Source organism: Enhydra lutris, unplaced genomic scaffold (genome assembly GCF_002288905.1).
Source record: "Enhydra lutris kenyoni isolate GAN:26980312 unplaced genomic scaffold, ASM228890v2 scaffoldscaffold75, whole genome shotgun sequence".
Classification (NCBI taxonomy): domain Eukaryota; kingdom Metazoa; phylum Chordata; class Mammalia; order Carnivora; family Mustelidae; genus Enhydra; species Enhydra lutris.
The window spans coordinates 2,725,243-2,749,134 of NW_019154159.1; the positions used below are offsets into that span (position 1 = coordinate 2,725,243).

Here is a 23,892-nt window from a genome sequence, read left to right on the forward strand (position 1 = left end):
CAACAACTTCATCTCCTTGAAAAGGACCAGGAATTGGGGCACCTGGGTGGCTCAGTGGGTTAAGCATCTGCCTTTGGCCCAGGTCATGATCCCAGACTCCCGGGATCGAGTCCCGCATCGGGCTCCCAGCTCCACGGGGAGTCTGCTTCTCCCTCTGACCTTCTCCCCTCTCATGCTCTCTCTCGCTCTCTCTCTCTCAAATAAATAAATAAAAATCTTTTAAAAATAAGGAAAAAAAAGAAAAGGACCAGGAATCATTAAGGAAGGAAAAAAGGCCTCTGATAAACTAAAACATTGATGCGAAAGCTTTCCTTACAGAAGAGCCCCAGGCCCTGTCAGCCCTATAACCCGCACTGGCTATTAGGCTCCATCTAACCAGTCCAAAGGGCTGGTTTTCCAGTAAGTAGAGCCCCAAGCCCTGCTCACTACTAGAAACCTGACAGTGACATTGGAGCCCGGCCTGTGCCTCTCGTTTCGGCCTTGTTGGTGCTCTTGACAGCAGCAGCCGGGACATTCATGTGCGCCACGATGGCGGCGAGGAAAGACGGCAGAAAAGGCAAGAAAATCTTGAATTATGTTAAATATGTTCTGTTTTACAAACAGGGCTTACTGTTTTTAATTTTATTTTCAAAATAATTGGTAAAATGAAATTTTGGTGCATCCTGAGGTTGAGTTTTAGGGCCTTTAAGGATTCACTTAAGTAGAGTATTTTATTCCTCCATAACTTACAGATTAACGAGGCATTTCTAATAGTACAGTCTCTACCTTTATGTGGATCCTGTTTTAATAAATCCACTTGCTAAACATGTCCTAAAAAATCCATGTCATGGGGTGCCTGGGTGGCTCAGTGGTTTAAGCTGCCTTCAGCTCAGGTCATGGTCTCAGGGTCCTGGGATCGAGCCCCACATCAGGTTCTCTGCTCTGCCTGCCTTTCTGCCTGCTTGTGATCTCTGTCTGTCAAATAAATAAATCTTTAAAAAAAAAATCCATGTCCTGAGAAAACAGGGTATGATAGGCAGCCAGCATTTCGAAGCGATCGGATGATGGAACTTGTGCATGGCTGTGTGGGAGGTGCTCACGCCCCCTTGAACCAGCTTGGCAGGCGGGGCCGGGGCCTGTGATGGGGCTGCGCAGGCTCTAGGTTTCAGGCCGCCTGTGGGGGAGCATCACGTGGCACCCGGCACTCGAGCCGTGAGCATGTTGTTCTGATTGTCTGGGGTGGCGAGTCACTGCTCTTCTACCAGCCTCTGAGCCATTCTGGACAACTTTCATCCAGGTCACTGTAAGAATCAATAGTTTTTCATTGTCCCATCACTTCTTTTTACTTCTAGCTTATAAGATTTGAGCAGAAGAATTTTGATCTCTCCATTAACTGAAAAATATTTGCTGGGGCACCTGGGTGGCTCACTCATTAAGTGCCTGCCTTCAGCTTACGTCATGATCCCAGGGAGCCCATCGGGCTCCCTGCTTGGCGGGAAGCCTGCTTCTCCCTCTGCCACTCCCCCTGCTTGTGCTCCCTCTCTTGCTGTGTCTCTCAAAATAAATAAAATCATTTTTTAAAAAAAAGAAGAAAGAAAAATATTTGCTAAGAAATCTCATTGCCTACACTAAGCAGGGGTACTGACTGAACTACTTTTTGAAAATCTGTGTGCTAGAAGGGTTTGGGAAAGACATTTCTCCTTTTAAAAAGGCTTCTCCCTCATGGAATACTTAAACCACAGTATAGTAAGGGGACCAAGAATCTTGGCTATTTTCTCTCTTTCTCTCTTTTTAATATACAAAAGTTGAACCATCTGTTGATGGCCTCCTACAGTATTTGAACTGTTTTCTGTCAACAGGCGTACCAACGTTTACAAATCCAGCAGCAGATGCTACAGGCTCAGCGTAATGTTTCCGGACCCATGAGACAACAGGAGCAGCAAGTAGGTATCGAGGGGCGTGTGGCTGCCCTCCCCAGCGCCCACCGTCCCTGAGCTCATGATGCTAAATGGCAAACTGTTCCGTTGTTGACTTTCCTCTCGCTGAGCCTCCCTTTTAGCCATCTCGGGGGCATCTTAGTTTGGGAGCAGGCGGGTCCAGCCAGCAGAGACCGGGGGCCGCTTTCGCGCCTTTTCCGACTTGCGTGTCCGCTGCCAGGTCGCGCGCACAATCACGAACCTGCAGCAGCAGATCCAGCAGCACCAGCGCCAGCTGGCCCAGGCCCTGCTCGTGAAGCCGCCGCCGCCGCCGCCGCCGCACCTGCCTCTGCACCCCTCTGCAGGCAAATCGGCCATGGACAGCTTCCCCCCGCACTCCCAGGCCCCCGGCCTGCCTGACCTGCAGACCAAAGAGCCGCAGGCTTCACCCAGCACCTTTGCTCCTTATCCTCTCGGTGAGTCCCCGCGGGGCCGGCCCGCTCGCTGTCCCCGGCTTCCTGCTGAGGGAGCAGCACCGGCCATCTTCTGCAGAGCGAAGTTCTGCTTCGGCCATACATACCTCTGGTCTAAAGTCTTTTAAAGTAGCACCAGCGAAAGCCCTGGAATTCCCTCAGTTTGTACTGTTCCCGATTTCCTCCTCTTCAGCGGCCGCTGTCCCCCAACCTAACTGCAGGGACGAGCTTGTGATGGTTTTACCGGTAAAGCTGTTTAGATTTTTACGAATCAGGTACTTCTTGGAAACCAGCGGTGGCCTGTCCAAGCCCTGCAGTGTAGAAGATGTTTGTGTAATCCGCCAAGTCAGCACGTATGCGTTGACCCCTGACCGGGTCGTAGGACGCATGCTCAGCCCATGAAACCCACAGGTCTGCAGAAGGCACGGGGCTTCCCTCCAGGTCCTGCTAACCAGCCAGGAGGGGCACAGGTTCCATAACCACAGGCAGGATCAAGGAAACGTCCCAGGGAGGGACATGTCAGTAAACGGATTATAAACAGTTTGATGTAGGGGTCCAGAACCTGGCGGCAGCTCTCAGGCTTGTTTGCCAGCTGAGTGTTAGTGTGAAGCTGCAGGACAAAGGGAGTTAGTAACCCAGGAAGGACATAGCCAGAGGAACAAAGGTCAGATGCATGACAGTGAGTGTGCTACTGGCTGATGGGGTCCCTCTCCTTGTTGCTGCCCTAAAAGAGCCGTAAATCCTCATGGTACGAGCATGTTCTCCTTGACATGCGGTCACTGTGGTATGTCCTTAATATGAACCTGGTGGGTGCTAACTGTGCTCATCCCTCCCCTTCTCGTGGCCCCATGCTCCCAGCCCTTATGTGCACATGGGAGGACAGTCTGGTGGCCGAGGCCTGGCTGGGGAGGTGGCCCGCCACGCCGAGTCCCAGCTCTACCGGGGCCGGCTCAGCACTTCCTGCATGACTTGCCCGACTGACTCTGTCTCAATTCCCCATTTAAACTGGGGATATTTCCCTCCTGGGGTCCTTTAAAGATTAAGTAAGATAACACAAGAAGTTCGCGGGACAGTGCCGCGTGCCGCCAGCCCTTTGGGAGACGTGACCCAGACTGAAGCACGTCTTGTTTCAGGCCCTTTCAGAGACAGATTCTGTTGTCTGGCGCCCGCAGGGCTTCCGCTGCAGCTTCCTAGAGGCATCTGGCCTCTCAGCCTGTTTTTGGAGAGTAGAGTACAATCATCTGTATTCTTAAAGGTTTTTCCTTAGCACAAATGAAAGAATTAGTACAGTGGCTCTTCAAAATTAGATGAAAAATAATTTTGATACTATTTTATGATACTCACATTAAACTTACAAACTTACTGAAAATATATAGTAGGACGCCTGGCTGGCTCAGTCGCTAGAGCATATGACTCCTGATCTCGGGGTTGTGAGTTTAAGCCCCCCACTGACTGTAGAGATTACTAAAAATAAAATACAAGAAAAAAAAAGAAAGAAAAGAAAAGAAATAGCTAATCAGGCGCACCTGGTGGCTCAGTCAGTTAAGTGTCTGCCTTCAGCTCTGGTCCTGATCCCAGCGTCCTAGGATCAAGCCTCACGTCGGGCTCCCTGCTCAGCGGGGGTCCACTTCTCCCTCTGCCTCTGCTGCACCCCCTGCTTGTGTGCTCTTTCTCTCTGACAAACAAATAAAAATTGTAGGAGAAAAAGAAGTAGCTAATCCAGTATAAGAAACGTAGCCTGTAAGATGGCCTCTCTGCTTGGTTCTTGGCATTTTTCGTCAGCGGTTGTAGCCCCGCCCTCCTCCCCATGCAGTGTCTCCTTGCGTTGCCGTCTCTTGGCTGCTGGAACTGTCATCCACATGGGAAGACCAGGTGTAGAATAATGAAAAGTAGCCTTCGCAGGCAGTGCTACAGGGAGGGGAGAGCTCGTGCTCACCTTGAGTGGCGAAGGAAAGACCCGCACTAGGGGCTGCACTCGGATCTCAGATGAGCAGGGCCTCGGTGACCAGAGCCTGGCTGGACAGGGCGTGCCCCGGGTGGTCGTGCCGACTCGTGGCGGGGGTCCACAGGTGAGCGGGCATGCTGGGGAGCTGGGTGAAGGCCCAAAACTTTGAAGGCCAGGCTGGAACCCAGCCTCGTGGTCCCCTCACCCGACTAGGTCAGTGCAAAATGGAAGCGAAGATTGCTGTCCGTGCCAGCCTCACACAGGCAGCCGCTGGCCGCCTCACCTGCACAGGTGTTGTGTTTTGGCTGCAAAGTGTGTGTGTGTGTGTGTGTGTGTGTGTGTGTGTGTGTGTGTGGCCAACATTTAAAAATCTTCAAATGACAGTAACTTCTGGCTTCTTTTAAAATGGCTCCGTGGGGCACCTGGGTGGCTCATTGGGTTAGGCCTCTGCCTTCAGCTCGGGTCACGATCTCGGGGTCCTGGGATCGAGCCCCGGGTTGGGCTCCCTGCTCAGTGGAAGGCCTGCTTCCCTCCTCTCTCTCTGCCTGCCTCTCTGCCTACTTGTGATCTCTGTCAAGCAAATAAATAAAATCTTAAAAAAATATATTTAATAAATAAATAAAATAAAATAAAATGGCCCGTGGGGTTTGCCTTCCATGTGGCTGTCGCAGGCTGGCACCAGCCGCTGGCACTTCAGGCGGGACAAGCAACATCCCCACCGTGCCCACTTCTCAGCCACTTGGCCCATGTAGGCATTGGAGTTTGCAGACGCAGATTTAAAGTCAAGAACAAACCTGTTCAGTACCTTGCTTAGGAATAGAGATGCACTTTGACCAACGTACCAAGATGATGGTCTGTGAATCCTGGGGTGCACGCCTGCCCGTTACTCTCCGCCAGCCGAGCATTCAGTCCCGCTCGTAACTGGTGTCCCCACTGGTCAGTCTTTCTCGTCCTCCTCGCCCTTCAGTAACCTGGCATGGTGTGGCCAGATGCAGCCGCACGTGGTTTTAGCTGTAAGAAGGAAAAGCCAGGATTGGCTGTCGTTCCAGCAAGGGGCAGACGGCAGCCCTGCCACGCCCTCCAATAGGTCCTGTCCTTAAAAGGAGTTTGATATTTGATTTATAAACTCCGGAAGACTTTTGTAAAGTAAGATCGCTAGAGGCGGAAGTGAATGATTCCCCACCAGCCTGTACTGGTGCCTCAGAACACTGTCCAGAACTCCGAAGGGGTTGTGTTCATTTGCTGAGTTTCCCTAAGGTGTCCTAAGATCAGAAAAGATTTTCCTAATTGTTTGGACTTGCCCTGTCTTCTGTGCGTGCTGAGGAGCAGCAGGACCGTGTTTTGCTCTGAGACAACCGAAATGAAGAGCGTCATTGGTCTTAACCAGAGAATATTCGTTGCCATTTCACCTTAATTCGGGAATAATACCCTGGAAATATGTGTTGTTAAAAAGACAAAAAGCTTTTCTTTCTATGAGCATTAAAAGTTAGAGTTCAGTATGTGGCTGTGAGTTAAGACTTGGATTGATTCTCCAGGAGAGCTTTGGAATGTAATAAAATTTTGAGGAAGAGCAGGCGTATCCTAATAGCATTTTTATCTTTAGCTGGACTGAACCCAAACATGAATGTCAACAGCATGGACATGACTGGTGGTTTGTCGGTAAAGGACCCGTCTCAGTCCCAGTCACGCCTCCCTCAGTGGACACACCCCAACCCGATGGACAACTTACCCGGTGCTGCTTCTCCCCTCGATCAGAACCCCAGCAAGCATGGTATGTCCGAGCCGGGGTGCCTGGGATCCGGTCGCTCCTGCCGCACGGGCCGACGGTCCGGTTGTAGACATGCTCATGTTACTACACACACTGCAGCTCTTGTCTAAGAATTCCGGTAGAATGGACCCTTCCATTCCACCCGAGAGCATGTGAGATCCCAGCTAGTCCACGGTTAAAGCCCCCAAAACCGCAGCCTCCGGATCTTTGCTACAAACCCGGAAGGAGTTGAATGTGCCCCAGAGCAGCAAAGAATGTTGGTCATGGCCTGCAGATTTTTTAGTTTATATGTGTATTCTTCCACAAAAAATTGGTCTACTGAGAAGAAATTTTTTTCAATAAAATGATAAAACACAATAAAAAAGCAAATGCGTAGAAAAAAGGAAGAAGCAGAAGTGCTGATACCTGAAGGCAGCAACCCCACTAGTAAGCTTGACTTTAGCTCCCTATTTCCTCACAGCACGAATAGCAGAGGAAATATCATAGCTTTATGATTCTCTCTTGATTCTAAAAGGACAAATAAAATTTTTCCTAACTGTTAATTCTACAAGAGAATCATCACGGGCTACCTGGGCACTTTCCGTGGCAGGAGAGCGTGGTCGCCCATGGTGGGCCAGTCCACTCCAGAAGAAGATAAGGGCCCAGCGGTCACATGCCCAGTTTGTCCTTCCAGAGGGAGGGAGAGCAGGATGCACACAACCACAGAGTCCGTCGCTAAGCACAGAGACTCAGAAGCTGGGCCCCAGAAAGGCACAAGCCCGCTTTCAATGGTATGGGTTTGTGTTTTGCCACGATTTCCCACTTGACAAACTAAAATGGTTCTGAAGGAGTTTTGGTCTTGGGGCGCCTGGCTGGCTCTGTCGGTGGAGCGTGCGACTCGGGGTCTCACAGTTGTGAGTTTGAGCCCCACTTTGGGGTAGAGAGCACTTAAAAATAAAATCTTTAAAGAATAAAAAGAATTTCAGTCTTTACAGACAAAGTTGGGGCTCACCAAAGTAGTCACTTATCCTTAGCGAGTGCAGGACAAACTAAGTGTGATAGTTCGTGTACGTCTGGAAGGGGCAGGGCCTGGTGCTTAGAAGTGAGGGCGCGGGGGCTCCCCTGTTCACTCAGCTCTTTGTCTCCCGCCGTCCCCACAGGTGCTATCCCTGGAGGTCTAAGCATCGGGCCTCCAGCGAAGTCCTCCATTGACGACTCCTATGGCCGGTATGACTTAATCCCGAACAGTGAGTCACCAGCCAGTCCTCCTGTAGCTGTTCCCCATAGCTGGTCACGTGCCAAATCTGACAGTGATAAAATCTCCAACGGCTCCAGCATCAACTGGCCCCCAGGTGAGAGCGTGTAACACGTCTGCCCAGCCGCAGGTCAGAACTGCCCCAAGCCCGAAGAGAGCGCTTCCGCTCGGGAGAAGCCGGGACCTGAGCTAGGAGTCCTGGAAACAGGAACCCCACAGCTATGGCTTTTCCACTGGAAATCCTTTTGTCACACAGATTTGGGAAGTGGTTAGCTCCCGGCACCTTCCTGTAGTCCCTTGGTTCAGTGAGAGGAGTGGAAGGAGAACGGATGCTATGTTGTATCTGGCAAGACTGTTCTAGACTCCACACTGTCTGAATACTGTCGCTGTGGCAGCTGTGATCCCTGCTTCTCATGCCGGAGGATCGATGATTTCCTGAAAGTCTAGGATGGGTCTCCCATTGTAACTAGCAGATCATAGGAATTTTCATAAATTACCATGAAGGAATGTGAAGATATTATAGTACTCGTGTTTTGATTTCCATTTTGTTCGGCATTTTCTAGAATTCCATCCTGGAGTTCCATGGAAAGGACTTCAGAATATAGACCCCGAGAACGACCCCGATGTCACTCCTGGAAGTGTCCCCACCGGGCCCACTATCAATACCACCATCCAGGATGTCAACCGCTACCTCCTCAAGAGTGGAGGTGAGGAGAGCGGCCGCCGGCAGCCCGGCACAGAGGGCCTCCCGTGCACATCCGGGGGCACCGGGGTGGCGTGCAGGCTGTGGGGCAGGGACGCTGTGACACACACCTGTAGGCACTTCTCACCATCTGGGGGTAGTGCTGATGGTGAAATGGAGATTGATTTCCTGGCTTAGTACCACATCGTTTCTGACCGCTGAGCTGTAAGATCCCGAGACTGCGCATGCAGCTGCTCAGAAAAAGCTCCCACCTGAGATCTGTTTATGCTACGGGCGATTTGACCCCTTCGTCTTCCACCTCAGTCTGTTTCCTTCCACAAAGTCTGATAGAAAGACTGAAATCCGCCTCCAGCGCTGTGTTCCGGGCGCAACTCGGGGTGCTAGTTCTGGGTGCTCGCTGTGTCAGACTCAAGCTTCCGGGGGGGGCAGGGAGCAGCTGGCTGGGCCGTTGGAAGCATCTGGGCGGCTCTCAGGTGCGATGCCACGAGGGCGACGCTGATACGGTGGCAGCACTGGTGTCCGGAGAGTGGGAGGGAATAGCAGGGCGGCCGTGGACACTCGTCCCCAGTAAGGCCACTCAGGTAGTTGGACTGGCACCAGCCAGAAGTCCAACTCGGCCCTCAGTGCTTGTCGCCCTGAGTGTGGCAGGAGGGTTGTGTCCTGGGACAACTGTCCATCAGTGGATTTTGAGGATTGCGGGCAGGTGTGAAGGGGCAGCCCTGACCTGGGTATTGAGAGACCTCGGAAAGTGTCAGGTTGCTCGGCGCCGCACAGAGCTTCGTGCCGGTGCCCCGTGGGTCCTCCAGTGGTCCCTTGGCCCCCGAGTGGCCTCTGGAGCATTGCGGTGACCTCCATGTTTGCACAAGTGTGCTGTGACGGGACGGAGGTGGTGTAGAGAAGGAGGTGAATTCTGCGGGCAGGACCTAACAGCCGTCCTCCCATCCAGAGCGGCTGAGGCAGAACAGGCCGAAGGGCATCTAGAAGTGACAGGGGTCCTGGTGTCAGGATCAGATGAGAAAGTGGGGTCTCCGGCTCCAGGGTAGAGAGGCAGGCAGCCATCCAACCTGGGCACCTCGAAGCTTCATGTGATGTCATGTGACTGCGGGGGCTGTCAGGGGCCGATCTTGGACAGCTCCTGCCAGGCCCCTCCTGCAAGCCCTGGGGAGCCCTTGCTCCTGTTCCTGTGCCCTCGTGGTTTGTGTTTGGGAGAAGGAGAACATACAGGACTTCTCTTTATGTAGCCCTGGGCACGTGGTCATGCCACTGCCCCAGCACCAGCACAGCCAAGCTGCAGAGGCCGGACCTCGCCCCCACCTTTCTCCAGAGAGCTGTGTGCTGCTCCCCACACACCCATCGGCTTCCAGGCAGCCCCTGTGGCTGACCTTGCTCAGGGACCGAGCCACAAATGCCATCATACTTTTTTATAGTTTGTTTTTGGTTGTTTTTTTTTGTTTTTGTTTTTGTTTTTTGAAGTAGGCCCCACACCCAACATGGGGCTTGAGCTCATGACCCGGAGATCAAGAGTCACGTGCTCCCCGGACTGAGCCAGCCAAGCGCCCCAGTTTTTTTGTTGGTTTGTTTGTTTTTTTAATTTTTAAGTCCTCTCTGCAGCCAGCATGGGGCTTGAACCCACAACCCCAAGATCAAGAGTCCCATGTTTCACCGACTGAACCCACTGGGCACCTCCCCTCCCAGCTATTGTAGTTTTGACCAAACAGCTTGACCTAAAGTCCAGAGAGAATGAAAATTTAAAAAACATGCCCTAGACGGAAAACAGGGAGAATAGCTATTAACCTCTTGATACTGACTTATTTTACATGTTTTCATATGTAATTCTCTATTTTCTTCTGTTGAGTATCAACTATACTAGGTGTTGCTTTCTGATTTGCATTTTTGTTTTTCATTTACTGCCATTGACGTTAAGTTCTGATTTGATATTAACCTGCAGATTACAAGTCAGTTTTAATGTTCGTGAGTTTTCGTGCCCTCATTCTAAAGAGGTCGATCACAGTAGGGCAGCTGTAGACAGCTGTGCAGGTTGCACACTGCACAAGTCTGAGAGGTGCCCCATGCCTGGTCATCTCTGTGAAGCATATACCCCTGGCGTTGGTCAGCGCACCAGCCCAGGTGGGCCCCTGCATCTGGCTTCCATGTCTTGTGAGATTCTGTTTGTAGAAGTAAATGTGACAAGCACACTGTCACGTGCTCATGTCCCCACCCCACCAGCTTCCACACACTGGTGGAATAACTTTCTGAATCAGAGGAGCTCAGATTCTGTTCTGCTCTAACCCAAACTGTCAGCACTGCTTCACCCTTCTTGTTCCCCACCTTCCTGCTCTCGGAGAAGCCTGGGGGAGGGTGACATGGAGCCGCCGGACAGCAGGGAGCTGCACAGGGGCGGCCACCCCCCACCAACAGCCTCCCTCCCGGGGCACTAGGAAGTGTTTTCACAGGAGGGGACTGTGGTTGGGGGAACAGTCCTCCAGTTCCCCACACGAGGCTCTGCCTCATGCCTGTGTCACCAGGGAGAGGCTCAGACAGGACCTAGTGGACACCTGAGACATTCTGAGTCGGAATGAAGTGCTGGTCTTTCTACGGTAAAATATATAACAAAAAGCTTAGAGTTTCTTGGTTTTTTGATTTTGTGGATATTGTTTGAGGTGTGAAAAGATGGGGAGTGCCCTGTACTGTGAGTTTTAGCCTATGTGGGAGGGAGTCAGCACAATCAGTTCATGTTCTGGGCGGCATTCTTGGCATTCTGCCACCAACCCTCTTCTCCCGTGCCTGGACACCTGGCCCCCGAGAGGCTGCCACTGCCTCCTGGGCCCTGGGATCCAAGGGTCTGCCTGCCCTGGCCGTGGCCCTGACCATGTCACACCTATATGGTCAACTTCCTGGCCACAACCAGCCCCTTTGGAGCAGCCTCCCTCTCGGTGGGTGGCATGGTCACACTGCCGGGCTCAGGGCTGCCCCAGCGGCCGCCACCCACCTCTCTCAGCGCTGTGTGTGCTTCCGCAGGGTCCTCCCCACCATCATCTCAGAGTGCCGCGCTGCCTTCCTCGAGTGCCTGGCCGCTCAGTGCCTCCGGCTACGGTCGCTCTTTCAGCAGCATCGCGCCCGCGCCCAGCATTGCAGGTACGCACTGGCTTCTCCTGCCGTCTGCCCACTCGCCCCGGAGCTGGGGGGCCGTGCGGTGTGATGGAGAGGGGGCCTGGGCACCCCTGCCCCCTGCCGTGTGCAGCAGGAATGGGGACATGGCCTCTGCGGGGCAGTCGTGAAGGGCACGTGGCTGTAGGCCAGGGCACATCTGCTTCCACGGACCTGCTCCCCTCTCGTCCCCTCCCCCGTGGCTGCAGCATGAGGGGGCACAGGGGTGCAGCGCGTGTGGGCGGCCCCCACTGGGAAGTCGATGAGGGAGATGAGTAGGTCCCAGAAAGTGTGGCCGCTTCCCGCCTGTTACCTCCTCTGTTACCCTAGGCTTTTAGAAGATTTTGAAGTAAGACCTTTTGTTTAGGCTTAGAGGAGAATTGAGAAGTGTTTGTCATAAAAACTTCAGGGGAATCTGAACCAAAAAATTTTAAGACAAGGATATAAAGAGATGCAGGCCCAGACGCTAACAAGATGTGTGTCAGGTTTGTAAGTAGATAGAAGTCTTAAAGAAGGAATGTTGTTTACAGACTTCAAATATGTTTCTGTATTCCTTCAAATCTTGTCATTCAGACCTTTTTGAATCAGTGTGAGGATGCTGTAGGAATCCCTCCAACGCCAGTACCTAGGGAAGAAAGCCGTTCTGATACGGTACGGCACCCTTTTCCTTCCCTCTTCGCAGTCAGTTTATCATTTTATTTTGACCCCAGTGTGTTAACACACAGTCTCAGGTACGGCCGTAGTGACTCAACATGTAGTTTAGCATCTTACTGAAAACAGAGAGTTTCTGGATTATGTCATTCCTTCTGTTTATTCTTCCTGATGTTTACAGAGGAGACGTATGTAGACCTTTAATACTTCTGTGATCATGTAGCTGAAGAGAAGGGGCAGAGCCTAATCATTTCCCCGTATCTCCAGCCGTTTTTACAGCATTTTTGCTTTTCCGACCACTGACACCTTTGCTAAGATTAGCGTGCGTTTGTTTGAAGCCCTGGTGGCTAGGGGTGGAGGGGAGCTCCACCAGGGTCTGTGTTGGCCTGGTCGCTGCAGTGCTATGCTAGGACCACCGTGACAGTGGCCACTCTGTCGCCAGCACTTCCTGTCTGGTCATGCTGGGCAGGGGAGGCGGGCCTGGCAGACGTCCAGGTGTGCGCACCTCCCAGCTGAGGCCTGCGTCAAGAGAAGCTGGCGTTCGGAGTCATTACCAGTTGGGTCTTTTCCTCCCAAAGAGCCTTCAGACACTCTGCACCCCGTGGAGGCACTAAGATGCCAAACACTCATCCCCCAGCTGCTGGGCCACGCGCGTTTGTTTCCACCGTGCGGCCCGGCGGGCTCGTCTCAAAGCTGTGGGGTGTCAGGGGGCATTGCCTTGAAAAGGGACTGGTTGCTAAAGGAATGGTGTAAAGGATCTACACATTAGGCTTTTGTCCTCGATTAACGTGTTCCATTATAAGCTTATCCCAATAGAAGATGTCAGTGGTTCATTTTAACCTCGAACTGCAAAAATGCTGTTTCCTCAGTGGCAAACTTAGTTCTGGCACAGTCAGCGAATTCAGCATCAGCCTCCCAGCGAGGCCTCCTCAGGGCACTGGGCACAGGCCGGTGGTCAGTCTTTAGGCAGGAATTCAAGAGTGCACACACCCCCGTGTTCTCGCATGGGGGCGCTTTCCTCGGCATTTCCTGTCCATCCCCCTGGTCTGCTGGTGCCGGAGAGCACCTTGCACGCTTCTCCACACACTGCAGTGACGTCTTCCGATCTCCAGAACCCCTGTGCTCTGTCTCCCTGCCTTTCTAGGTAAACTGTCAGACATCAAATCGACGTGGTCCTCCGGCCCTGCCTCCCACACACAAGCCTCTCTGTCTCACGAGCTGTGGAAGGTGCCCAGAAGCACTGCTGCCCCCACAAGGCCGCCTCCAGGGTTAGCCAATCCCAAGCCTTCCTCCACCTGGGGAGCCAGTCCCCTTGGCTGGACCAGCTCTTACTCCTCGGGTACGAGTCCGGGCGCTCGGTGTGCGGGCGGGCCAGGGCGGGGCGCGCGGGGCCTCCGGGCCTGCTCCGCCGGCCCTTCAGGGCGTGAGTGTGCCCGTCATCTTGTCCTCTGGCTCCTTGGGAAGGACTGATCCCCCACCCCTAGAACCTGGAGAGCCTAGGAGGGGCCCCAGATTCTCGGGGCAGCGTGTGGGCGGAGCGCCTCGCCGCTGTGGTTTCCAGCTTCTGCCCGGGGCCCCAGGGTCCGGCAGGTCCGCCCAGAGGCAGGCGGGCCCGGCCGCCACAGCACCCTTCCAGGGGCCATGCTGGGCTCTTACAGAAGGTGCTTCGGCCTTTGATACGTGCTTCTCCACAACATTTCCCTGGAGCAAAGGGCTTTTCAGGCCAGAACCCAAACCAAGCCCCGCGTACGAATCGGGCCCGCATCCTGGCTCCGCAGTTCTGCCGGCCGCCCCCGGGGCCTCTGCCGAGCTGCTGCCGTGGAGCCGAGAAGGCCGAGATGGAACCAGCAGCACGGCGCTCGAAGTCCGCTCCGCGCCCATCCTGGCGGCCCCGGGGGTCTGCTGTGTTAGCCGGAGCGCCTGAGACTGGATTCTCGGGAGCGGGGACAGGCGCTTCTGCCATTCTCCGTCCATCATCCGGCCCCCAGGGCGCCTGCAGGAGTTGGGGAGCTGGGTTCCTCAAACCAAAAAGAGAATGTGGGTTTTCAAAGGTTGAGAAAGGCTTAGAGCGTGCGTGGTGCCGTGTGCGCTGTGTCGCCACACGTGGGGGCAGGAAGCCTCTGGAGGCCGCGCTGACGGGGCTGTCCCTGGCTCATGCAGGTTCCGCCTGGAGCACCGACACCTCAGGACGGACAAGCAGCTGGCTCGTTCTCCGCAACCTCACGCCCCAGGTACGGGTACAGGTCACCGAGCAGCCGGCACGGTCCCCAGTGTGTTCCTGCCACCCCTGATGCATGCCGGCCTCTGCGCCGGGGACCCTCACTCGGGCCCAAAGACAGCAGGGGCAGTGCGGGCAGACAGCCTCCATGTTCTGGGGGAACTGTTTGCTTTTTACTCTTTTGAGGCTTTTAAACAGAGTCGCTTGCCTTTAATTCTACCTACCAAAGAGTCATTTGTCCTGTGCTCCCCTTTCCTGGGATCAGGGGCCGCAGGGCTGCCACGACCTGTAGGCTCTGTGTGATGGGCCCCGGCTGGGTGGGTGGGAGGCCACAACCAAAATGGGGTCTTTTCTTTCTCCTGATTGACGGAATTCACGGGATATAACTGAAACACCCAGGATTTAAAAGTTCATAGTAAATGACAAGGTGTAAAAGGTTAAAATCATGAAGTCATATATGCTGAGCCCTTTTAGAGACAGACCTTTGCCCAGGGGTTAGTACTCCCTGGCCATATACATTTTCTTTGAAGAATGTCGTGGAAGAAGTCACGGGAAGTTCATTACCGCCCCCTTTGCTTCCTCAATCAGATCGACGGCTCCACCCTGCGGACGCTGTGTTTGCAGCACGGGCCTCTCGTCACCTTCCACCTGAACCTGACTCAAGGCAACGCCGTGGTCCGCTACAGCTCCAAGGAGGAAGCCGCCAAGGCCCAGAAGTCCCTGCACATGTGCGTGTCCTGGTCGCTGTTGGCTGTCCCCGCGGTGGCACTGGGTTCGGGCTCCCTGGGAGCGTCCAGGGCTGCCATGAGAAAGCACTACAGGCACAGACACTCATCACCTCTCAGTTCTGGAGGCACCAAAGTGTTGGTGGGGTCGGTTCCTTCCAGGGCTCCTGTCCTTGGCCTGCAGGAGGCTGCCCTCTCCCTGGGTCCTCACATGGTCGCCTCTCAGTTGAGGATGCGTGTGTCCCAACTTCCCTTCAGAAGGACACAGGTCATCGTGGATTAGTGTTCATTGATGGTCTCATTTTACTTCCATGACCTCTTGCAGACCCGTCTCTAAGAACAGGCACAGCTAAGGTGCCAGGGGCTAGAGCTTCCATGTGGGTAATTGGGGGGCCAGGATTCAAACCATAGCAGGTGTCTTGTGAAACGTGTTTCTTCTGCTGTGGAGTTGCCGTGGCCCTGCGCCCCAGTAGGGACAGGCGTCCTAAGAGTGTGCACATAAAGTACGGTGCCACAAGGAAGCCGCTGTCTCCACCAGGCATGTGACCCACCTTCCAGTCCCCGCCCCCCCCCAGCCCCGGCGCTGTTCACAGGACGCCCTTGCTAAGCTGTGTCAGGGGGCGGACTCAGTGACAGCCTTGGAGCCATGGGATAGCTGGGTCCCACGGTGGTTCTGTTTTAATTTTCTGGGGAACCTCCAGAGTGGCTGAACTACTTTCCATTCCCCTCAGCCATGAGCAAGGGTTCTCTTCTCCACACCCTCCCCAACACTTGTTACGATTTGTCTTCGGGAGTCGAGCCGTTCTAACAGGGGTGGCGAGGTCCCATTGGGTTTTGATTTGCATTTCCCTGACGCCCAGTGACGCCCAGTGACACCGAGCGTCTTTTCACACACCTCTTGGCCATCTGTATGTGTTCTTCGGAAAAATGTCTGTTTAGTTCCTCTGCTCATCTTTTAGTCGGATTTTGGGGTTTTTGTTGTTGTCGTCACTGAGTTACATGATTGTCTATATATTTTGAAAATTAACCCCTTATCAAGTAAACACTTCGTGAATATTTTTCTCCATTCCATAGGTTGTCTTTTCATTATATGGACAGTTTCCTTTACTGTGCAGGAGATTTCTAGTTTGATGTAGATCTATTTACTTTTTTCTTTTATTGCTTGTGCTTTTTTTTTTTTTTAAGTTTTATTTACTTAAGTAATCTCTGTGCACAACGCAGGATTCCAGCTCACAACCGTGAGATCCAGAGTCGCACGTACTTCCAACTGAGCCAGACAGGCGACCGTGTGCTTTCAGTGTCATATCAAAAAACTATTGCCAAGACCAGTGTCAAGGAGCTCTTTCCCTGTTTTCTTCCAGGAGTTTTATGGTTCCAGATGTTATGTTTATGTCTTTAATCCATCTCTCGTTAACTTTTGTGGGTGATGGGAGACAGACGTCCACCGGTCACTATTCCCCACGTGCTTCTCCAGCTTTTCCAGCAGATTTGTTGGAGAGACTGTCCTTTCCCCATTGAGTGCTCTGGTGCCCTCAAGTACAAATCAGTTGTCTACATGGAGCTCTGTTTCTGGGCTCTCTGTTCTGTTCCCCTGGTCTGTGCCCCTGGGGTTTTTTGCCAGAACCGTACTGTTTTGACTCCTAAGGCTTTGGAGTATAGTTTGAAATGAGCAAGTGTGATACCTCCAGCTTTGTTCTTTCTCAGAATCGCTGGGGCTGTTTGGAGTCTTTGTGGCTCCTTACAAATGTCTGTGAAGAATGCCGCTGGGATTTTTATAGATGTTACATGGAACCCAGAGATGGCTTTGAGTTGCCTGGATGGCCTCTCATTTTATCTTCTTCAGTCTCTTTCAATTAGGTCTTTTAGTTTTTTGTTTGTTTGTTTTTTAAGATTTTATTTATTTATTTGACAGAGAGAGGGATCACAAGTAGGCAGAGCAGCAGGCAAAGAGAGAGGGGGAAGCAGGCTACCCACTGAGCAGAGAGCCCCGATGGCTTGATCCCAGGACCCTGAGATCATGACCTGAGCCAAAGGCAGAAGCTCAACCCACTGAGCCACCCAGGCACCTCTAGTCTTTTAGTTTTCATTGTATAAAGTTTTCACTTCCCTGGTCACATTTATCCCTAAGGGGGGTTTTTTTGTTGTTTTTTAATGCTGTCATGAATGAGGTTTTTCTTTCTTCAGATATTTCATTGTTAGTACATAGAAATGCAGCTGTTTTTCATATGTTTGTTGCACATCCTGCAAACTTTACTGAACTCACTGATCACTTCCAGCCGTGTTTTTGGTTAGGTCTTTGGGGTTTTCTCTGTAGAAGATCACGTCCTCTGCAAATAGTGACCGTTTCAGTTCTTCCTTTCCGATTTGGATGCCTTTTATTTCTTTGTCTTGCCTGATCGCTGTGGCTAAGGACTTCTGGGGGGCTGTGGAGTACAGATGGCAAGAGCAGGCGCGCTTGCCTTGTTCCTGACCTTAGAGAAAACGCTTTCAACCTCTCGCCGTCAAGTGTGATGTTAGCCATGTGCGCGTCGCGTATGGACAGCCTCGCTGACCCGGCGCAGCGCTCCTTCTGTCCCGTTCGTGGAGGCTCTTTAGCATGAAAAGTCGAGTGTTCTGTCAGACGCTGTCGCGGCATCTACTGAGACAGGGGGACTTGGATCTTTCCTCCATCCGTGTGCTGTGTCACACCTTGTGATCTGCACGTGTTGAACCATCCTTGCGTCTTAGGAATAAATCCCACTTAACTGTGGACGTGTAGTCCTCTTTATGTGCGGTTGAATTCGGTTTGCTTAATACTTTGTTGAGAATGTTTCCACGGTGTTCATCAGGGATGTCGGGCTGTGGTTGTCTTGTGTCCTGATCTAGCTTTGGTAGCAGGATATCATGGGCCTCATAAAAGAGTTCAGGAGTGTTTCCTCCTCTCCCGCGTTTTGAAGAGTTTGAGAAGAATTGGTGTTCATTCTCATGTAAATGCTTGGTAGAATTCACCAGTGAGATCACGTGGTCATGGGCTTTTCCTTGCTGGGAGGTTTGTGGTCACTGATGCGGTCTCCTTACTCGTTACTGGTCTGGTCAGATTTTCTGTGTCTCCATGATTCAGTCTTGGTAGGTCATGGTCATCTGTTTCTAGGGATTTGTCCATTTCCTCTAGGTTGTCCAGGGTGTCAGCGCAGAACCCTTCCTGGAGTTCTCAGGACGCTCCGTACTTCTGTGGTGTCAGGCAGTCCTGTCTCCTCCTCCAGTTGTGATGGTGTTTATTGGAGTCTTCTGGCTTTTTCTTAGTCTAGCTGACGCGCTGTCAAGTTTTTTATCTCCCAAAAAACCAGCTCTTAATTTTGTTGCCGTCCTGCTCTTTTAGGTGTGTTCTGGGAAACACTACCATCTTGGCCGAGTTTGCCGGCGAAGAAGAGGTGAACCGTTTCTTGGCCCAAGGCCAAGCGCTGCCACCCACCTCCAGCTGGCAGTCCAGCACGGGGACCGGCCAGACGCGGCTGGGTGCCTCGGGCAGCTCCCACGGCCTGGTGCGCAGTGACGCTGGCCACTGGAGTGCCCCGTGTCTGGCCGGCAAAGGAAGCAGTGACCTGCTATGGGGCGGGGTCCCCCAGTACTCGAGCAGCCTGTGGGGCCCGCCCAGCAGTGACGACGGCCGGGTCATCGGAAGCCCCACCCCGCTGAACACTCTGCTTCCCGGCGACCTTCTCAGTGGGGAGTCCATCTAGGACCGAGAGGACCCCATGGGCGCCACAATCATCAGCACTAGGAAGAAGAAGCTGACCCTTTCCAGTCCGGGCGGCGCTGAGGACCCCGCGTGACCTGAGCAGCCTGGCAGCCCTTTGAGTACCTCTGTCCAGTACTGAAGACGAGCCCTGGCCGCAGTCCTTGCGAACTGTTCACGAGACAGTGCGGGCTGCGCTCGGTCGGTGTCACGTGCTGACGACAGGATGTTCCTCATAGCTTTTTATTTTGTGTTGTCTTACGTTTGTATGGTGTGTTGTCGTTTTGATTTTTTAAGTATAAAAGCTGCTTAGAATAGTTCTATCATGAAGGGCACTTTTCAGATTGTGGGCTGGAAAGGGTTATTTTATCAAGGGGGGCGGGAGGGAGGGAGACGAGAAAGCCTATTTAAAACGAGCCTGTGACGATTATGCACATTACCAGAGGCGGACCCCGTAATCAGGGGGAGCTGGTGTCCATCACTGGGCGCAGAGCATGGGCTCCATGCGGCGGGCCTGGTGGCCCAGACCGGCGAGCTGCGCGGAGGCGGCGGCCTGCGGCCTGCTCTCTGCTCCCATGGGTCCGCCTATGCACATTACCCTTGTTTCATTACTTTTTCATGCCATTTTTTTTATCCCAAAAAATATTTTTTAAAAGTTAAAAAAAAAAAAAGACATATCAAACATGCAAATACTTGAATCCAGCAGGCCAATAAGGAAATGTGAACACTTGCCGCGTCGAATTCTACACTTCCAGGCTGACGTCAGTGCGCAGAAACAGGCTCTAGGAAACATTTCTGAGTTCACAGCCTATGTGCGTGTGCATGTGCGTGTGTGTGGAAATAGAAGCGTGTGTGCGTGTGTGTGCGTGCGCGCGTGGGCGCACTTTCTGTGTTTGTGTGTTCCGTGTGTGAGGGATTTAACTGTGGGTTTTCCCTTTGATTCAGTATATGCTTTTTTTTTTGGCGCATTGGTCAAACGTTTGTTACTATTATTAGCTTCTAACTTTGCACTGAGTGTCCCTGCCCTTCCTTTTGCTAACCCTATACATGAAAGAGAATTCATAGGACAGGGCTGGTGACAGTTCACGTGTAAATGTTTACTCAAGGACTCTGTTATCGCGTTTAAAAATTACAGTGTATATCTCTGGAGAAATAATCTGTATACCTACCTTTAGCAGCTTTTTATTGTGGACTAATGCAAGAGAATTACCAGAGTATTGCACCGTGTTTCCATATGGACTAGAAAGTGAGAGAGAAGACAGCTGTTGCAGAACTGTGGCCATAGATCCTCGCGGAGACCGGACGGCTCCGCGGGAGGAACGGAGACAAGCACTTGGACGTGGGTGGTGACCGCTTTCGGAGGAGCCCGTGCTTAGGGCTCCCACCTGTTTACAGACCTTTTTTTCTCCTTCAGACTTTAAAATAAAAAAATTTTAAAAAGGAATTTAAAAAAAAAAAGAAAAAAAAAAGAAAAAAAAGAGACTTCCGTGGTAAAGAAACCTATTTTCAGAATGCAGATACGCTACTTCAGAGCTCTGGGATTGAACAGTGTCGTCGCTTCCCTCCGGCCATCGTTGTGGACTGTCGATTGTCCCCCTTCGTCGAGGTGACGAGACGTTGTGGTCACTGTCTTGCACATGCGGACGCGCTCTCAGGAAAGCCAGGGTTCCCGAGGGGCAGCTCCACACCATTTCATGTATTTTGTAACCCAACTCCTAGCACTGAAGATGTTATTAAAAAACAAAAAAAAAAAAAATAAAGAAAAAAAAAGAAAAAAGGAAAAAAAAAAACACAAAGAAGAAAAATACCTAATCTCTAATGTGTAGCAGTTACATATTTACCAAATAACGGACTCAAAAGAAATAGATGTTTGAAGAGTGCTTTATATATTAAAAATTGCTTTATGTTTTAAAAATGATCAATGTTTTGATTGTTTTGCAAGAAAGACAGACAATGGAGTAACATACCCTCAAGTATGTTTAAAAATATATGAACATTGTGCTCCCTGCCTGCTTGATCAGGAAACTTGTGCATTACATTTTTTTTAATTAGCTTTTTAATGGTTTTATCAAAACAAAACAAAAGAACAAAAAACAAAAAAAAACAAAAAACCCACAAAAAAAACAAAAAAAGAAGGTCCTGCAAAATTGCAGATCAACAAAAGCTGGTTTTATAGAGGATCATGAACTATGCACAAACTGGGTTCAAGACTTGTTTTCTCAAGCTGAGTCGTGTTAGCGAAACCAACCTTCCTCAGAGTACTAGCATCTCATTGCCGTTACATGCGTTCTATATATTCGATGTACATACCCTCACGTGTGTATATCAAATATATGTGCGTGCGTGCGTGTGTGTGTGCGTGCGGGCACCCGACGGCTCTCCTGCTGCCGCTTCGCATCGAGCTGTAGAAAAACTGAGAATTTTAAATTGGGGATGGAAGTAAAGACTCTGTTTGTTTTTGGGTTTTGTTGATTTTTTTTTTTTGACCTTTTTCTTTTGAATTAAAAGATGTCTGTAACTCTGAGATTAAAAAACAAGTTTGTGGCTTTTAATGTTTTTTCCTCATAGAATGTGATCGTTGAAGAACATGCACCGAAAGTTGCTTTCCGAAGTACAACGCTTTGTTGAATCTTAATAAATTGCAATTTTTTTCTTGGCTGTTCAAATAAATGTGTTTTTTTATTTTTCACAGACAGAGAGCATCGATTTGCGCTTTGTACGTGCTGGGGAGAGCGCTGTTGTGCCGTCCGTAACAAATTCCCTGCCTCTGTTCGTGATATCCTTAGAGAGTTTCCCTTAGGTAATTAAATGAGCTCTGAATTTCTGTTATTTGGCTTGTAATTTTACCGTGTGTTTTGCGGCTTTGCAGTTCGCACTGAAGCCTTACTGCTGATCACCCAGAGGCCGCAGCAGAGAGGGTGAGCTCGCCGCCGCCGCCGCTGCGCCGCATCGGAGATGTAGCCGGGGCCCGTGGGCCGACCCGGTTTGGGCCTCGGAAATATTTGGACCAAAGAGAGTAATGAAGGTCTTTTGTGTTTCCTGGACATTTTATTCATATATCCTTGTAAAGTAGCCTCAACCTGTGAAAGGTGACGTTCGCAAAGCATTTTGCACAGGCAGAGTGGATGGACCTCAGGGCGCCGCAGGAGGCTGTGGCTCTGTCCCTGTGGCATCTCCAGGGGCAGCTGGAGAGCCGGCCCACTCCAGCACCAGGACCTTAAGTCACTTGAGCAAGCGTCGGTGCTTCTGATCACCGGGGTTATAAAGACGGTCTCTGGGAGGCAAGCCAACGTGTCCTCTGACCCCTGCTCAGAGACCAGCAGAATGAGTGCCTGGGACAAGGGGTGAGCTCTCAGCTCTGCCTGACCTCTTCGGAAAGTCACGAAGGACAGTACTGAAGGGGCGCCGGTCGGGAGAAGTGAAGAGGGACGGGAGGCAGAGCACAGCGAGCATTCTGCCGAGCAGGGCCCGGCGTCTCCAGAGTTACTGGGAGAGGCCCTGCTCTCCCGGGTCACGGCCTCGGAACATCCAACGGCTGCGCCAGGCTTCCTGCAGGAGGTGGCGCGGCCCCAGGCCCAGGAGGCCGGATTGGATTTTGACAGCCTGGGGGAAGCAGGGGATGGGTGGCTGACACAAGGTAAACTGAGATCTGGAGTGACTGCTCGTGAGACCGGGCTGGGGAGCAGGGGTCCCGGTACCCCTGGTAGCAAAGAAGGCTCCGTGTCTAGAATCAAGAAAACAGGTGCGGAGCCGCACTTCTTATGAAATTGTTCTGACGACACCGTAGGGGAGTGGCAGAGACCAAAAGGGTGCGGTGGGTTGTAGCAGGACTTCAGAGAGAGCAGGGTCTGAACAGCAAGGAGGCCAAACACTGGTTCTAGTGACAAAGACGAGAGCTGAGCACTAAGCACGTGCTTGCTGACAGGAATGAAAACAGAGACGGACATTTCAAGAAGATTCTTCCCAGGGACAGCACATCCAGGATGGACCAGGGAAAACCTACACCCAAGTCCCGGTGGAGTCGTCCTTAATCTGCCAGCCCCATGCACCGCACCTCAGTGTGAGACTGTGCCTCGGCTGTGAAAGACAGAAGCACGTTTCCAGAAGCCCCTAAGTGGGCTTAGTAGACCCCGATCAGATGCTGCCTATAGCACGGAGCAGTGGTCCTCAACCCAGCTGTGTGTTAGAATGATCTGGACTTTTTCTTTTTTAAGATTTTACTTATTTGACAGAGACAGCGAAAGCAGGAACACAAGCCGAGGGAGTGGGAAAGGGAAAGCGGGCCTCCCTCTGAGCAGGGAGCCCGAAGCGGGGCTCGATCCCAGGACCTTGATACCATGACCCGAGCCAAAGGCAGCCCCCCAAGGACTGAGCCACCCAGGCGTCCCTGGACATTTTTTTAAATCCCAGTGCCAGGACACCTTCCAAACCAGTGCAAGCTGCAGCCTTGGGGGTGCGCCCTTGGCTGGGTCCAGTGAGCAGCCAAGGCCGAGAAGCAGCGGTGTGGACGGATCTTGTCATCGGCCCGAAACAGCTATGGGCCTCGCGTCCACTGGAATAGCAATTCCTAAAAGTTCAGTTGGCAATTACAGCTCTTTTTTTTTTTTTTTTAGATTTATTTCAGAGTGTGTGCAACGGGGAGGTGAAGAGGGAGGGAGAGGAGCAGCACTTGCCAAGTGTGGAGCTCAACGAGGGGCTCGATCTCATGACCCTGAGATGTAACCTGAGCGGAAATTGAGTCAGACACTCAACCGACTGAGCCATCTAGGTGCCCGCTTTTTATTTTAAAGCAAAACTGGGTCAAGGATGGTGCTAACTAAGCTCTCTAGAGGACCTGTGTCTTGCGCTCCAGTAGCCGCAGGAGGTGACGAGCTGGGCTGGGTAAGGTCACAGCTGGGCAAGGTCACAGAATACGCCCAAGACCCAAGGCTAACAGGTCAGATGCAGGCCCACTCCCCCAGGGGCTCCACTGTGGAAGGAACCCGGCGAGACGCGCTAACCAGAGGACCCCAGCCACACGGGTATCAGAAACAGCAGGACGGGGGGCAGACGGACACAAGGAGAGCTGGGTCACGCGGTGGCAGGGTGGGCCAGGCAGCCTCAGGCAGAACTTCTTCAGAAAACCTAGGTTTTGCTCTTAAGGCCTTGCAACTGCTTGGATGCGGCCCACCCCCGCCACTGGGGATAATCTTCAAGTCAACAGTTGTCCGTGTTCAGCGCACACCCCGAGTCCCTCGACAGCAGCACGTGCGACTGCCTGAGTGAGGGACGGATGCACAGAGCGCTAGTCCTGTAGGAACCTGGGCAACCCTTCCAGGCAACCTGTCACAGGCGGGCGACACGGATGGCAGTGCCAGCTCAACCCAGAAGTGGCCAGGTTGCGCCCCCCCCCCCGCCCCGCCACCAGACAGTGTATCT

The 23,892-nt window shown here is 52.2% G+C and overlaps 2 protein-coding genes across 2 annotated transcripts in view; one reads left to right on the forward strand and one right to left on the reverse strand.

The window, feature by feature from the left end:
* LOC111160391 (trinucleotide repeat containing 6C) overlaps positions 1 to 19,145 on the forward strand; it is a 94,545-nt gene extending 75,400 nt beyond the window's left edge. The window contains exons 13-22 of the mRNA XM_022523480.1: positions 1,839 to 1,922; positions 2,137 to 2,371; positions 5,917 to 6,084; positions 7,221 to 7,412; positions 7,879 to 8,022; positions 11,037 to 11,153; positions 12,961 to 13,155; positions 13,977 to 14,047; positions 14,623 to 14,762; positions 18,118 to 19,145. Of these exons, the coding sequence (XP_022379188.1) occupies positions 1,839 to 1,922; positions 2,137 to 2,371; positions 5,917 to 6,084; positions 7,221 to 7,412; positions 7,879 to 8,022; positions 11,037 to 11,153; positions 12,961 to 13,155; positions 13,977 to 14,047; positions 14,623 to 14,762; positions 18,118 to 18,478 (1,707 nt within the window). The 3' untranslated portion in view covers positions 18,479 to 19,145. The remainder of the gene's footprint in view (positions 1 to 1,838; positions 1,923 to 2,136; positions 2,372 to 5,916; positions 6,085 to 7,220; positions 7,413 to 7,878; positions 8,023 to 11,036; positions 11,154 to 12,960; positions 13,156 to 13,976; positions 14,048 to 14,622; positions 14,763 to 18,117) is intronic.
* A 1,057-nt stretch (positions 19,146 to 20,202) lies between these two features.
* On the reverse strand, positions 20,203 to 22,715 carry LOC111160392. Its single transcript, XM_022523481.1, has one exon. The coding sequence runs from the start codon at positions 22,419 to 22,421 to the stop codon at positions 21,318 to 21,320; it is 1,104 nt and encodes a 367-aa protein (XP_022379189.1). The 5' UTR covers positions 22,422 to 22,715; the 3' UTR covers positions 20,203 to 21,317.
* Positions 22,716 to 23,892: the final 1,177 nt, after the last annotated feature.

Coding starts and splice junctions, on each gene's coding strand:
- LOC111160392 (XM_022523481.1), bottom strand. CDS start 22,421: ATGTCCGTCTCTGTTTTCATTCCTGTCAGCAAGCACGTGCTTAGTGCT.